The 15508-nt window shown below is 41.9% G+C and overlaps 1 protein-coding gene across 3 annotated transcripts in view; it reads right to left on the bottom strand.

The window, feature by feature from the left end:
- dctn1b (dynactin 1b) overlaps positions 1-9735 on the bottom strand; it is a 46134-nt gene extending 36399 nt beyond the window's left edge. For all 3 annotated transcript variants that reach the window (XM_069661225.1, XM_069661223.1, XM_069661224.1), the window contains exons 1-3: positions 9549-9735; positions 1781-2032; positions 310-388 (exon numbers count right to left, since the gene is read on the bottom strand). In XM_069661225.1, the coding sequence (XP_069517326.1) occupies positions 310-388; positions 1781-2032; positions 9549-9581 (364 nt within the window). In that variant the 5' untranslated portion in view covers positions 9582-9735. The remainder of the gene's footprint in view (positions 1-309; positions 389-1780; positions 2033-9548) is intronic.
- Positions 9736-15508: the final 5773 nt, after the last annotated feature.

Raw genomic sequence — 15508 nt, 5'->3', positions numbered from 1 at the left:
GCTGTGCTAAGATAGGTCTGGCTACGTGGGACTACCTGGCCGTCACAAAAAGGTGTCTGCTGGACCAAACTGCCCTGCATTAGCTCTGACATGCAGAATGTCTCACTATTTGTTTTCAACTACCACTGCAAGTTTAATTTTCTGAGCATGGATGTGCCCCAGACAACCTCCATTTTTAAAAGGTCAGCATCGACATGATTGTTTGAGCAAATTCCCCTTCTTACTGACAAAACACCAACAGAATACTAAACCTGATGGTGACGAAGAACAGAAGACAAAACTGAAACTATCAGGACGTGTGTGTGTCACCTCGTTTGGGGACCCTGCCGGTGCCAGGCTCAGGTGTCTCTGGAGACGTCGTGTCCGCCCCATCATCAACCAGCTGGATCTGAGACAGAGACACAAAGAGACAGTTAGTCATCATGTTTTCCAAAATATCTCACCGCCAAAGAGCTTTTCTTTTTCTGCCTGGTGTTGCTGAGGGATTATGCTAAGTTGTCAGTGCCACCGTCAGGCCTGTCATACAAGCAGTTTTGTTTTGTCTTAAAGACCAGCTCGTCATAATCACAAGAAATATGAAACGCTCTGCTTGAAATAATAAGTTGTGTGTGATGTTTTTTCTGTTTAATTACCTTGTAAAAATCCTCCCTAAGCATCTCCTCCTTCTCCCTCATTAAAAATCCCCCAATCTGCAAAGGCCCCGCCCACTTTGTGCTACGTTCCTCCTTTCATAAAATTACAGCCAAAAACAAATCACGTCTCTGCCATCGTTAAGCGACTTGTTGAAACTTAGCTAGCTTGAAATTTAATTAGCAGTAGTAACGTTAGCATTAGTGGTCAGTAGTGAGTTTGCAAAAATTACGATGACAGTTGTGGTTGCCATAGGTTACACATAATGATATGCATAGCATCACGCCGTCCATTAACGGGATTGGCTCCTTAGGTTTGTGACATCACAAACCTGCCAATCTGAAAACGTGTTGTTCAGCCTGTCCTTGGTACACTGCAGTTTAAAAGCAGACAGGCCCAGCCGCTGAGATGACTGCTGATGTTGTCCCTGATATGTCTTGTAGCACATGAAGAACACCACATGGAGATGTTTACGAGGTGAAACACTTGATTTTCACTGGAGGGGGGTCTTTAAGAATTATGCAGACACTGGCACAGAAATTCACTCCAGCCGTTCCTGACACTTTCACAAAAATTTGACTGAAGGACACACGGATGGACAGAGAGAAAACATAACGCCCTTGACAGCACCAAGGCGTAAAAACAAGGCTGAGCAAACCTCAACAAAAAAGGCTTTACACCACACAGAATAAATCTTTCTTTTCAAGCAGGGAAAATCTACCACAATGAGAAAGTAATAGGGTTTTAATCATTGCCCATAAAATCTAAGCAATGATAAATATTCTTTTTTCCTATTTTCCCCCATGAGATACATCGACTGTCCCCCTCAGGCCACCATACTGTAAATAATGCATGATCACTGTAACACACAGGGGCACTTTGCAGTGTTTTTCTCAAAGAAAAAAATATGAAGCAGTTTTTGTTTTATCAGAAAACAACCAAGAATGGAGCCTGAAGCAGCAGAGAAAGTCTGGCACCCAGAGGACAGCAGAGAGAAATATCAACCCCCACACAAGCCCACTGCGTCAAATAAAAACTAAAACTCAAACATCTTACAGAACAAGAAACTGAACAAGAGACAGATGGGGGATGTGCTGGCATCATCCACTTTTCTAGCACAGATCATCAAACGCCTAGGAAAAGTGTTTACCTGTGATTGTCTGACAAATATCCCACGATTCTCCTCGCAGGTGAAGTAGCGCTTGCCCTGCACCGTGCCGTCATTCTTGCCCTTGGCCTCGTCCAGGATGACTCCCACCCATTTTCCGGAGGCAAAGAGCGTGTTGCCGATGTAGGCGACTGTGCCGCGTTGACCCTTTCCGATCACCTCCACCAGGGAGCCCACTTTGACGGGCCGCCCGCCCCCGTCTGAGCTCATCCTGCTGCTGCCGCTGCTGGTGGTCTGCGTGGGACAGGGAAACAATGGACTTTTAAAACAAGAAGTCATGACACACAGGTATAAGTTCAAATATAGATACCATAAACAGTGCTTGTGTAGAGTACTTGTCCTGATTTTACTATTGTATAACGTCTTCTGTGGATCTGAGTTTGATAACATAACCCTTAACCTTGAACTTAACAGAAACACATTTAACAGAAAGCTTGTGTTACAAAGTGCAGAAGGGGAGTTTGAAAGATGTGGGTGTTTACCAGACAGAGATAATCTAAAAAGAGATCAAGCTGTATTGTGGACAGCGTTGGACGCAGTGTTTTTGAAGCCTGGTGAGTATTTTGGAATAAAAGACATCCCGGCTCCTCCTAATTTTAACATTTTCTTTTTTTAAATCTGTGTGCAACAAGTTCCCCAACTTTAAGGAAGTTTTATACAGACAGGCTGTCGCCTTCAGGACGGTCTCTTTGACTCTTTATTGATGGGATTTAAGAAGGCCTCCAAGGTTGATAGTTATCACAACAAACTACACATCTAGTCACTGACTAACAGTCCATGTTAGATTGATGTTACTGTTATGATCAAAGCTGCCTGGACCAAAGATGTTCTGCTTCTTGTTGAGGTCGGATCAGTGAGCAAAGGTTTCTCTGCATTTATACTATCGAGACACTCGCGCTTGTTGTGTTATTGTATTTGCAAATGCGTCACTCACTGCCTCTTAATAGTTTGGTACATACAGATTGTATCTCCTGCATTTATAAGTGGACAGTACCTAAAAAGGGTTAATGCAATGTTTAGTCGATTTATCGAAATGGCACCGGAGTGAAAATCCTTCGTAAACCATTTTGATTGTTTTCAAGCTCATATGTCAGACATTTGCAGGTTCCATGTTCTTAAATTGAAGGATAGGTACTTTTCTTTGTTATTCAAATGGGGTTTTTTGGCCTTTTTTACACCTTTATTGAGTGAGAAGACAGCGGATAGTGTGAGAAACAGGGGAGAGAGAGAGTGGAGATGGCACACAACATAGGGCCGAGTCGTACCCCGGGCGTCACATGTACATGGGACGTGCAATTTAGCCTAACCGCTGAGCTAAACCAGCGCCGCCCCCTTTTGTTTGATATTAAGGACAAAAAAGTCTTGAGTTTTTTGGGCTGCTAGTTGTGCAAAAGAAGAAATATGAAGACGTTACTTCAAGCTTTGAGAAACTGTGATGAGAACTTGTTTTTTGATATTTCACGGACGAAAGAATTTATCTTGAAAAAATGAGTCGGTTCAATTGACGATAAAAACAAATGTAGGGGTGGGATTACAGGGTAACTCGATATGCGATTCGTGCCCCACGATAATATTACGATCCAGTGATTCTGCAATAATTGCAAGACAATCATATCATAATACATCACAATATCTGATTAACTGAAGAATACAAAATGCCCCTAAAGAGGCAAAATGCAGGATTAATGTATTTATTCACTGCAATTTGGTGTCAGTTTAAACTGACAAACTGAGATGTAACAATGTCTCTTAACTTCTTTTCACCGCTGTCTTCTTCTTCTTCTTTTATCCTGCTGTCTGTTTCTTCTTCTGCAAAGTACTTTCTGTTCACATTCATGTCGTAAGCCGCTGCCAGGCGTCATGACGTAGTGACGCGGTGAGAATCTGTTTAAAACGACTTAAATTGAATGAGACAGGACGACGATATATTGCCGTATCGATATTTTTTCTCACTCCTAGTATGCACTGTTGTTGACAGTTTAAAAATGAAGGTGTTATTTTTTAGCTTGAAGCACTATTGAATTATTCTGATCACGATAGACTTTGAAAAGTTAAATGACTCATTGTCACCTTCACTTATGATCAAAACAACCTCCCAGTAACCGTCTTCTAACACGAACACGGAAACAATAAAAAGTTTTCATTAAATGAATCCTTGACTTCCTTGTGTATCAGCATAACACTCATTTCTGTGCATGGTTTGAAGTGCACATTTATGCCTAAGGGGTCTTTAAGATGCAACAAGGAGCAGATTTAGAGTGTGTCTGACCCACTGAGCTGTGCAGACGACACAGTAAGTAAAAAGCAGGGCCTTGTCCTGCTCTCTCTAAATGTCAGTGCACGTTTAACGGCACTGAGCAGACAAATGTTTGCAGCAACAATAACCTGAGATTTCCAACAGCAGCTCTGATGTGGGGACAACAAATGGCACAGTGGCGTCGTAAAGCTGCAATATTTCGTAATCAAATAATCCTGCATAACCCAATTTACAGTGTGATGTCCTAGAACTGGTGGTGACTCAGCAGAAGAGCAGAAAGAGAGAGAGAGGGGAGCAGGTATTATTACACTGAGAGAGAACACACTGACTCTCCTTGAGATCACTGTAAACACACACACACTGTCGAAGTGCTGCTGTTTAACTTCAGCATCGCAGAAACAACGCAGAATCAAAACAGACACACAGCAGCAACATAAAGATTATTAAAGTACTAATCTGTCTCGTCCACTGCAGGAGTCTGCGTTCATGTTCGATGTATGATTCAAATATTTTAAATCCGATGCTCTGTTGTTTAACCTGTTGACAACTTACAAATGTACTTTTATTAGCCTCAGACAAAAACTTCAAAAACAAAGTTACTAAACTAATTTGGTTTGTATTTATGACAAGATTCTTGGGTTTAAAAAGCTTATAACAATATAGAAAATTGAGTATTAACAATCTGATAACAAAATATCAACCAACATTCACCAAAAACGGCCTCAAATGTGTGTTTTCAAAACATTTTACGGTTTAAAAGTAGAGCTACCTCTCAGTCCTCATTGGTGAACGAACTATGTTATAGAGAGAAACTAACTACAACATCTTTTATACTTCTCTGCTGCTAATATTTTTACTTATTCATCGCTGTATATTAGAGTCTGACTGGTAGCAGATTGTTCAGGGGCTGATACAGATGTGGATTAAAGACGGCAAATTAGTTGGAATGAAAATGTGATGTTTTCTATGTGGATTAGAGACGGTGTTTTTTGCGCTGGCAGCGCCCACGACCTTACGTTCAGAGCGCTTCTCACCGGCGCTCACTGTTGCTAGGTTACGAAAGCTGTCCGTCGGCACTTGCGCTTCCCTCGGTAGTGACCGTTCAGTCTGTTTTAAAGTCGAGCTGAAACGGCATTTAGAGAGTATCTAGCTTCCGTATCGTGACGTATTTCCGAGTGAAACAGGACGTGCACGCGGGACATATCATTAAAGGGATTTGATTTGATCGTTGATAAGTGGGCGTAGACAGACGTTCTCCACAGCGCAGCAGCTAGCTAACTGACCGAGCGTTCTTGGTGCTCTGCGGCTGAATGTTGCAGATTGATTGGTTGAAATTGGTTGGTTCTATCCTACGTAAGCACACGGGATATTTTTATTTTTACAGGAAGAAAAAATGATCGGATTTTGATATAAGATTACGAAGAAATTGATTTTCTATATTGTCAAATAGATGCACAATATTACTGGGGATGTGATCTAAAAGGATTAAAATTACATTTTTCATTTCACCTCGACTGCTCTGTGTGCTTAATATTTGCTTTTATTTAAGGAAATTTTACACAGAAAACTTAAAAACAATTGTAAGGAATCTTGTCCTGCTGTTAGCAGCAGCTCTACACCTGGAATTGTACCCTTGATAAAACGAGAGGATGTTTTTGGGGGGAGGGAGAAGTGACATTGATGAGCGCGATGGTGTTCCAAAAGTTTAACTATTTTCAACCTATGTCTTTAACTGAGAGCGCAGCGAAAAAAACCCAGCTGGGGCAGAGGGCGTCTGTCCACCAATTGCGTTTTTTGTTTGGCGTTTCAACATTTGGAACACAGCAGGCTTGTCAGTTTCACTTTTCCCTTACAGACCAATCAAAATCAAGAAGGGGCGGGACTTCAGATATAAACTTCAGCAACAACGCTGGCAGAGGAGAAGCTAACCCTCTCGTTTTATCAAGGGTACAACTTCCTTGTCTAGTGCTGCTGCTAACTCCAGGACACGATTCCTTTCCATTGTTTAATGTTTTCTTTGTAAAATTCCATGAAATATTAAGCATACAGAGCGATTAAAAACAGACTTAACGGTCACTACTGAGGGAAGCGGAAGTGCCGTGATACAACATTCATAACCTAGCAACAGTAAGCACCAGTAAGAAGAGCTCTGAAATTGAGGTTGTGGGCGCTGCCAGCACAAAAAATGACAAACAACAAAACTAAGACAACAAAACAAACTATGCAAAGGTACTGCTATCTTAAAAACATAACTTTTTTCAACATTATTATACTTTCTCTGCAACATGTGCTGCAGACAGCGCTGAGTATTATGGCGGTGCTCTCGTAGTGACCTGTAGCTGGTGATTGTCTTGCATTCGAACCTTTGTAAGTCATATTTTTCCTCCTGTCCTCATTGTGAATCTTTCCTGATCATGCTGGATCCCGTTGTGTCTTAAGTCTGTCTTTTGTTTGGCATGTTTCATGTGGAATTAATCAAATGAGAACTGGAAATGTAGCTGTTTTTCGCACTCTTGTGGTGGACTACAATCTCCAACAAGCGCCAACAGCCTGTGTTACAGCTTCCAAGCTGTTAGCATTAGCATTGGCACCTGCTTCTGGCTTTGTGACCGACTCTCTCTGTACTTTAGGAGGCCGATGTGACATTGTAGAGAGATTCATGAGTCCCTTAGCAAATCTTATCATTCTTGCAGAAGTCATGGGAGACGCGCCTACTCCGTGAGCACACAACACCTTGTCTTGTGGACAGATATTTTTATCAGTGCTCATCTGAAAACAAATACCCCAGTACAAATCATTATATATCTGTGGAAGGTCATTAATACATTTAAAGAAGGGGTCCAACTGGGGAAATCACATGCCCCTAAGAAGTCTCCCCTGTCTACAAGTTTAAGTTCTGGCAGCAGTACTTCCTGCATGGTCGGGTCTTCCAGTGAACACAAATGGGGAAACCAGTGAGGGATCATATCTTTATCCTGCTTGACCCGGCCGATAGTGATGACGTAGAAAGCAATACATGGGGAATATGTCAGGTTAAATAGTGTACCGACATGCCTTAACAGTCGGCTGTATTGTACAAGGTCTTAAAGCGTAGTATAGGTTGGAATGTGCTTTTATAAAGAGTGTTTTGTTTCCATGCTAGATTACAAGTCATCGTGGCCCCCTGTAAATAAATCACTACAAGAATTTCACTGATTAGAGATTCACAGGTTTAAGAGAATATTTAGAGGCGCTTTGAACGGTTTATATTTCTTAATCACAGCTACTGAGCGATGGTTTTTCTGGTCAGAATACTCCGTCACTGTACATAAACAAAAATATTCCCAGCCTCAAAATAAGGAAGTGGAAACATATTTTCTTCTCATGCCGGAGATAGAATATCAGTTTGTTTCTCTTTTGCAACTAGTTGACAACAAGATAAAATATCATACAGAACAGAAGAATGATCACTTCTTGTTCTTCGTAGCCTTTCAGCTCCACTTTAATGCTTATATATAAAAGATCTTACAGCTGCAGATGATGCTCGTTTATGAACATCCGTGCTAAGATATTCAGTTTGTAGCAGCGGTAATGCCAGCCCTGAATCCCCCTGATTGCTTAAAATCTAATTAACCTAGCTTATAATTCATGACCAACGTGCAAGGAGACATTTTAAAATGTTCAGGAAATACATCCTTGAGTCTTTAGTCTCTTTGCAAAGAGTTTTCTACAACACGATCGAGTCCTCAGATCTTTTATTCAAGCTTTATCGTCTATTTAAAGCCCTGAAATCACCCACAAAAGAAGCAGGAACTCTTGATTTACTGCACTTCAGATGCACCTGTCAACAATCTGCAATCACACATCCCTTGTTTATAATCCAAACCTTATTTAAAGTCATAAAACAGTTCCCTTGCTCCAGCTAACAGACTGTAAACGGAGCCTCCGGTGTTGTACAGTTACTGCTGCTCTGACCTGTTTGCACGTGCTGCAGGCAGAGGACCCGAGGAGGACGTGTTGAATTATTTAGTGCCACTCTACTCTTAAAACACACACAGGCTCACGCAGACTACAACCCTAAACAGAAGATATAAACAGTGATGCCGCCTCATTTGCTGCACTGTGACGCTTGGATGAAGGCGCTGATGGAACCTGCAGATGGTATTGCTTAGTTTTGTCCAAAAAGTCACCGAATTGCTGCCATGCACATTAACCATCATCATTTCAAGGAAGCTGGATCAAAAGCACACAATGAAAGGGGTAATATGTGGTTTTAAGGAAGAATAGAGTAGCTGGAAGGTGCTGAGCACTGATGTCATCCCCCCCGTTGACCGGGAAGCTGCCTGACTCACAGACGGATGACAAACAGGAAGTCTTCTGGGGCTCATGGATCCGGTGTCCAGATTACAAAAAGCCTCATGAACATATTTACTGCCTGCAATTCATTAGAGCCGCTTCGATAAATCGATTTATCAATTAGTATAAAATAATTTGCAAATTAAAAAAAATGCAATGTCGCTCTGTGCCTTTTGAGGACGCTATCCGCTTCTCCAACGGGCCCTGGAAAGCCTCCGCAAGACTACGTAAAACGCGCCATCCGGCGGAGGCCAGGGAGCTCGCTAAACTACACTTCCTCAATCGAGGACGCTCGCCTCTGATGTCATGTCTCGTTCTAAATCGTCAGGTTTGAAATGTAGACTGCAGACCTGAAGACTTTTTAGACAATCCACCGGTATATTCTCATCGGATTTCGGATTCAGTTCCGCTGTGAGCCGTTGCCTGCAGCGAAAACGGTCGTATTTCACTCCAGCGTCTCTCGCTGGGCCGTTCCTTTCAGAGGGAGCGGCGCAATGCATGCTGGGTGTTGTAGGAATGTAGAATGGGCGAAACCACGAGCTGTTTGTACAACTTTCTCCACAGCTATGGCGCCAAATATTATTGCTTCTATTGATTACAGAACACCAGCTTTGACTGACAGCTTTTTCCAGGAGCCAATTTCTCCTTTAAATGTAAGAATTTGCTGCTTTTTCTGGGTTTGAAGCTGCTGATTGGTCAAAAGAACCTTTTGAAGATGTAACTTTGAGCTCTGGGAAATTGTGCAGAGAATTTTACACAACTTTCTGACATTTTGCCGATTAAACGGTGAACTAAGAAATCCTAAAAATAACCAGCAGATGAATCAAAACAAACACAATCCTTAGCTGTCCCTTTAATGTATCATCTTAAATTGAGTCATCATCACAGAGGTCTGAACCTGAACAGCAGCGACGTTGAACCCTGAGGGGCATCCGAGTCGAACAAAGAGGCGACAATTCAGACAGAAGGAATGCAGCGCTGAAACGGATTTGAAACCCTTCTTTTCAGAGTGAAATCGACAAGAAGGAGATGACAGAGTGAGTCTAATTGAACAGACGTAAGAGGAACAATAGCGCACACATCAGGACCAACGCAAGCACCAGAGTCTGGTTAATTCAATCACCTAAACTGGGATGTAAACACCTCGCACACACTCACCCGGGTGTATGTGCTCCTCCTGGTCTGTGACATGTTTCCAAAACCGCCTGTCTCCACTGACGGAGCGTGTTATTAGGGGAGAGCGTCCGGCCAGACAGAAGAGGGGTCTAGGAGAGGGGTGAGGAGGTGGGGGGGGTATGGTGATGCTGCTGGAGCGTCTCCCTCTTCCTCTCTTCCTCTCTGTCTCTTCTCAGAATCACACCATCCCTCTCCTCATCCTCACAGCCCAGCTAGAGCCTTCAAAAACTCCCCGTCCCTCCTCTCGGATGCTGCTCCCAAAGGAGAGCCAGCAGGACAGATTTTGGCTGAGGAAGAAAGTTTGTGAGGGGCAGACGGTGCCGATCAAACCCCTCCGACTGAGCGGGGCAGAGAAAACAGCAGAGCGGAGAAGAGGAAGGCTCGGTCTGATGTGAGTGCATCAGCTGAGCGGCAGCACTGCGCGGCTGCTGCAGAGCTAGTGTCTGCGCTGGCTCCTGCAGGAGGGAGGGAGGTGTAGGCCCGGACACACTGAGGTGCTGGGTCCTAAAGCCTGCAAATATGCTTTTAAAAAGCTGCTTAAAATAAACTTGACAGTCATGATTCCCATGCATGTCGATGTTGCAGAGGTTGGAGTTGTTTTGGACTCCTTTAGGACGGCCTGTAAATATCACTACTGTTTTAACTGCAGGTGTCACAATACCAAAAGCACAATTCAATCTGACTTTTGATTTTAATGTCATGATGTAACTCATTTGTTTAGCCTTGGCGAGAAGCCAGTCTTTATTATTCAGTTCTCAGTGACTGTATATTATACACATAAGTGTAAATATGCCAAAATTAGTCAGAAAGCTAGTTTGACTTTGTGCGTTGTTGAACAAACAAACTAGCCAATGTTTGCCAGGCTGGGTTAATTGGGCTGGGCTGCATATGCGCAGGAACACTAGTGGAATATTGATTTTTCAATAGCCATGTAAACAGGTAACACATCTATCGCCCTTTCAAAATAAGGGGCCAAAACCAGAATATGTTCTGCATGTGAAGGAAGCAAAAATCACATTTGTGGCTCTCAAGTCTCACAAGGAAGACGTTGCCACACTGGTGTCTTTTTCAACTACTTTCTATCATACTATTATGGGGAGCTAATGCCATTGTGGTAGAACAACAATGCAATTTGGCTCTGTGCCTTTGGAGGACGCTATCTGCTTCTCCAATGAGCCCTGGAAAACCTCGGCTTGACAACTTAAAACTCGTCATCTGGCGGCCAGGGAGCTCGCTAAACTATACTTCCTTAATCGAGGACGCAGCCTCCGATGTCATGTCTTGTTCAAAATCAAGTTTGAAATGCAGACTGCAGACTCGCAGAATTTTTAGAAGATTCAACGGTATATTCTTGTTGTATTTTGGACTGAGCCGTTGCCTGCAGTGAAACGGTAGTATTTCACTCCGGCGTCTCTCGTTGGGCCGTTCCTTTCAGAGGGAGGGGCGCAATGCATGCTGGGTGTTGTAGGAATGTAGAATGGGCGAAACCACGAGCTGTTTGTACAACTTTCTCCACAGCTATGGTGCCAATTTCAAACATTATTGCTTCTATCGATTACAGAGAACACCAGCTTTGACTGACAGTGAATTTTTCCAGGGGCCAACTGCTCCTTTAAGTTTTATCTCTGCTCTCTGACAGTGAGCATGGTGTCTCCAGAAGTGTCGCTTCAGGCTACAGCCAGGGAAGCTACTTTGTTTATTTTTTTCCTTTGGACAGGGGTGGAGACAAATAAATACTCTGAGAACCAATATAGCAAGCCCAGTCCAGGCTAATAAAATGTGTCACGCCTATTATGAATATCTACAGCTCTGGAAAAAATTAAGAGAGCACTCCAAATGTTCCTTAAATCAGCATCTCTCTCTGTATGTCACAGCCAGCCCAATCCAGATCTGAACCCCGTTGAAAACCTCCTGAATGTGATCAAGAGGAAGATGGACGGTCACAAGCCGTCGAACAAAGAGCGGCCTAACATCACCCAGCAGCTCTGTGACAGACTGGAGGAGAGCATGCAGAGATGTGATTATAAACCAGGTTATTCCACCAGATATCGATCTGTGAACTCTTTAAAACATTAGTATTCTGACATGAACATGAGCTTGTTTTCATGGCAGAGTCTGCTCTGTACGGTCTCGTGTATTTGTTGTTCATCCCCTCTAGGGACGGGCATTGCAAATTAGCCAAAGCTAAAAATGCTAAAGTGCGTGGCATCGGTTTACTTGCTTCATATTTGTCCCTACACAAATAAACATTAAATAAAATAAATTATTTCTCTGCTCTGAGCTCTGAAAAACATCTCTTGGTTTTAACCAGTCGCCATTTTCTGCAAACAAAAGACCTTAATGAGAATATTTGATTTGGAAGTAGGAGAAATGTTAGAAGAACCATCTTTGCAGTGGTCTCTTAATGTTTTCCAGATCAATAGAAGACAATATTGCATTCATAATTTGCAGTATTGCCAAGCCCTATTCTGCCGTTTTAAATGATCAATCCATCAACAGAACAACTCCTTTAAGGCTGTAAATGCAGCCAAGAAAACATTTAAACGTCGTATCCCAGATGTGTCCTAAAACTCAGCACTGCAGTTTATGTCAGATTACTGTCAAATTAATTTCCTGTCTTCTGCTAAAAGCTCGAGAGCTGCGAGGAAAAACAATCCATCTACCCTCAGAATTAAAAAACGAAACCACAGGCAGTAAGCATTTTTCAACCAGAGGGGGGAGGCGAACCAGTTCAACTCGCTCTGTTTCATTGTGGTTGAACACAAAAGGCCCAGGTGATGCTCTGTAACGCAGCACACACTGTAAGCAGGGGCCAGCAGATTGCATTAGCGCCCCGCCTGATGCTGTGGCTCATCACAGAGCGAGGATTAACTCTCCTTTATCAGCTTTTATCAGCTAACTGCATGGCTGGGGCTTTTTTTTCAAACTCTCAGTCCGCTCTATTTCTGTGTTGTCATCTTTTTGCAATGGGAGCAAAAGCTGCAGGGTTTCTGTGGAAAAGCTTTTAGATTAGAGGATGACCAGAGATGTTGTAAGAGCATGCATTTCGGCATCAGCAACAGAAGAAACACAGCCTTCAGGACAGGGAGATATATATTTCCCCCTACCAAAATAATGCATCTTTAATAGAGCTTAAGTAACATGGACCACGACAACCAAATACACTGTCTGTAGGATCAGTATTATCCCTACAAGGAGTAAGACGCTTCATAAATTGCAAATCAACTCTAGGAAACAGCTTAAATATGCAAAGTCTAGCAGACACAGGAGAGTTAAACAGTTTAGGGACACAAAATAAACCTCTGCAGTCTCTTTGCACCCTTTTATGCAAATGACAAAAGCAGAACCAAAAGAGGGGGTGCCATGGATTTGGGGGGGGAAGAGGGAGAGGGGGGAGCCGTTGTCTCTCGCCAAAGAAAAGAGGAGACAACCAGCAGGCAGACGAAAAATAATCAAAGAACTGCCTCCTTACAGCAAATGGGGACAATGGAAAGAGAAAGGCGTCACAGCCCAGCTCAGCCAAGTGCTGTCTGCTGCTGCGAGTGCACAGGAAGGTTGCAGGAACAGAGATGACACACGGAGCGCTGCGACCACACTGAGGAACAAATCGACGCCACTTAACAAGGTAAGGATGACGTTCTGGAAGCTGGTGATTAAATAGGAACGTGACTGGAGTTTGGCATGTGAGAAAGACAGCACCTACGCAGGGAGTTGAATCATGGGCTGAAACTGCTGTGTCATAAGTCATCAAGGTGAAGAGTTCTCAGGTACGTCACAAGGAACAAAAGGGGCTGCAAATATTAGAAATTGATCTGTTAAATGTGATTATTTTTCTTTGAATGAAGTTAACGGTGTGTAATTTATTCATTTTGTATCAGAAATGATGATTAATGCTCGATGTTAGCTTTCAGATCCTAAAGTGAGGACTTCAGAGACATGACTTTGTATGATTTACTGCCAGACAAAGCAACATTTCAACACCTTAAAGTTGCACAAATCTGTTCTTTTACCTGATCAATAGTTTAGATGATTGATTGAAATTGGAATTAATTAATTCCGGGTTGGCTGGCTCACGAACTGACTGATGGTGTTAGCACTTAAATGTATAATGTGGAACTGACAGGCCAATCTGACTTATCTACTGAATATGTGGTGCTGTTGGCCTCATTATTGTAATGAAATAGGTACGTTAATCAGTTTTTTCCCCTCTAAATTATAGTACATATTGTACATGTATTTTTTTCTCCCTAAATTCAAATATAAAGTCAGGCTGCAATTGAAGAATAACAGTCATTCTTTCCTTGGTTTATTAATGAATAACATGACAAACAAATAGTGACAGTCCGTCACAAGCTCTCTATTTATGTCTGACTTAAAGTCCAGAACCCAAATAGTTTATGTTCACGATTATAACACTTAAAAAAAGGACACAGATTTATATTTAAGTTGCTGGAACCAGATCATTTTGTGCTTTTTGTTTAAGAAAAGAATTTAAATTGAGTTTCAGATTAATTTTCTGTAATTGTTTCAGCTATAATGTACAGTGTAGCCCAAAACAATCTCAATACTAAGTTTATATTTAAAGTACTAATCTCAAAGTTCTCAGTTTCGTTGTTGTATTTGGCAGCACCTTGTGGTGAAAAAAGGCAATTGCGGGCGCATACGTCCCAATTTGACCAGATGTCTACGGTTGTCTCCCTTTTACGGTTGTAACTCTTGATTTTCCTGTCTGACGGTCGCTTTCCTTTTCAGACTGTTTGCTTCATCTGAGCGTCGAGTTTGTTTCTTTTTCTTTGGATTTTCACTTCTTGTTGAAGTTGTATCTGTAGTCATCCATCTTTTCTTTGTTTGTTCAGCCATAGTAGATTACTGTTTACTTGCAACACTTGCAGAGAGCGGAAAAGCAGCCGCTTAGCTCCGCCTACCCTCTCTGGCAGACCAACCACTGCTGGCTGATGGAAAACGCGTCACTAACTGGGCGCCGCTTATGATTTTTTTCTACTAATGTCGCCACAGACACCCAGCCTGTAATAAAGCTATATACTGCAAATGCAAAGGCTTTCATCAGTGGGCCGTAGGCTCAATCATCATTATTTTACCTCATTCGGCGATAGATAGAGACTTAATAGACATTTATTTACATGAAAATCTTCAAGATTATATCTTTCACAATAAATTGGTAATTAAATCAATAGTAAATTATTCTGCAAGAATCTTTTAGGAATTCAAGTCAATAAACACTCGCTGGTTCCAGTATTTAGTTTGTCCAACTTTTTTTCTCTCTATTGTTATTTAATAATTTATTAAATGAAAAAATAGAATAATTAGAAGAACTGATAATAAAAATAGCTCTGCATATAAAGATGAGCTAATTATATGCTGAGATCTGGCCTACTCTTTATTCACTAAATGCATATTAATAACATGCAGCCTGGTCTACTGGAAAAATAGGTCATCCATAGAAAACAGGGTTAAAGCCATTACAATATTACACTCCAGTGTGAATCAAATAAGCATGAAAGTGTCTATTAGAACAGAATGTTTATCAAAACAATCTTAAATAAAGCTACATATAAAAACTAAATCTGTAATTTGGTGCCATCTAGTGAGTTTACAACCAAGAGACCACTGCTCCAGAGACAGCCTACTGCCTCACTGACCAGAATAATGTTATTTCAGCCATGTTTTTAAAAATAATCTGCTATATTAATCCAAAAAAAGTGAAATTATGTTGTTTTACCTGTTATGTCAGGTGACACTCATAATAAATCACAGCATGGGTGTGGCTGTAGCCCGACATGACATTTCTCCCGACAGTTCAACCAAATTGGATTAAACAATTAGCGAAAGACAATCTGGATTTGAGATTAATTCATTTAAACGAGAATAATGCGCCTAGTCATCCCATTAGTGGTGGATATTTAGATCCACACCGCCTTCAT

The sequence above is a fragment of the Semicossyphus pulcher genome, unplaced genomic scaffold (assembly GCF_022749685.1).
Source record: "Semicossyphus pulcher isolate SPU_LCO1_2020_fin unplaced genomic scaffold, fSemPul1.0.p SCAF_14, whole genome shotgun sequence".
NCBI lineage: Eukaryota > Metazoa > Chordata > Actinopteri > Labriformes > Labridae > Semicossyphus > Semicossyphus pulcher.
Note: the sequence above shows the minus strand (reverse complement) of the source record. Positions and strands in the feature narration are given on the sequence as shown.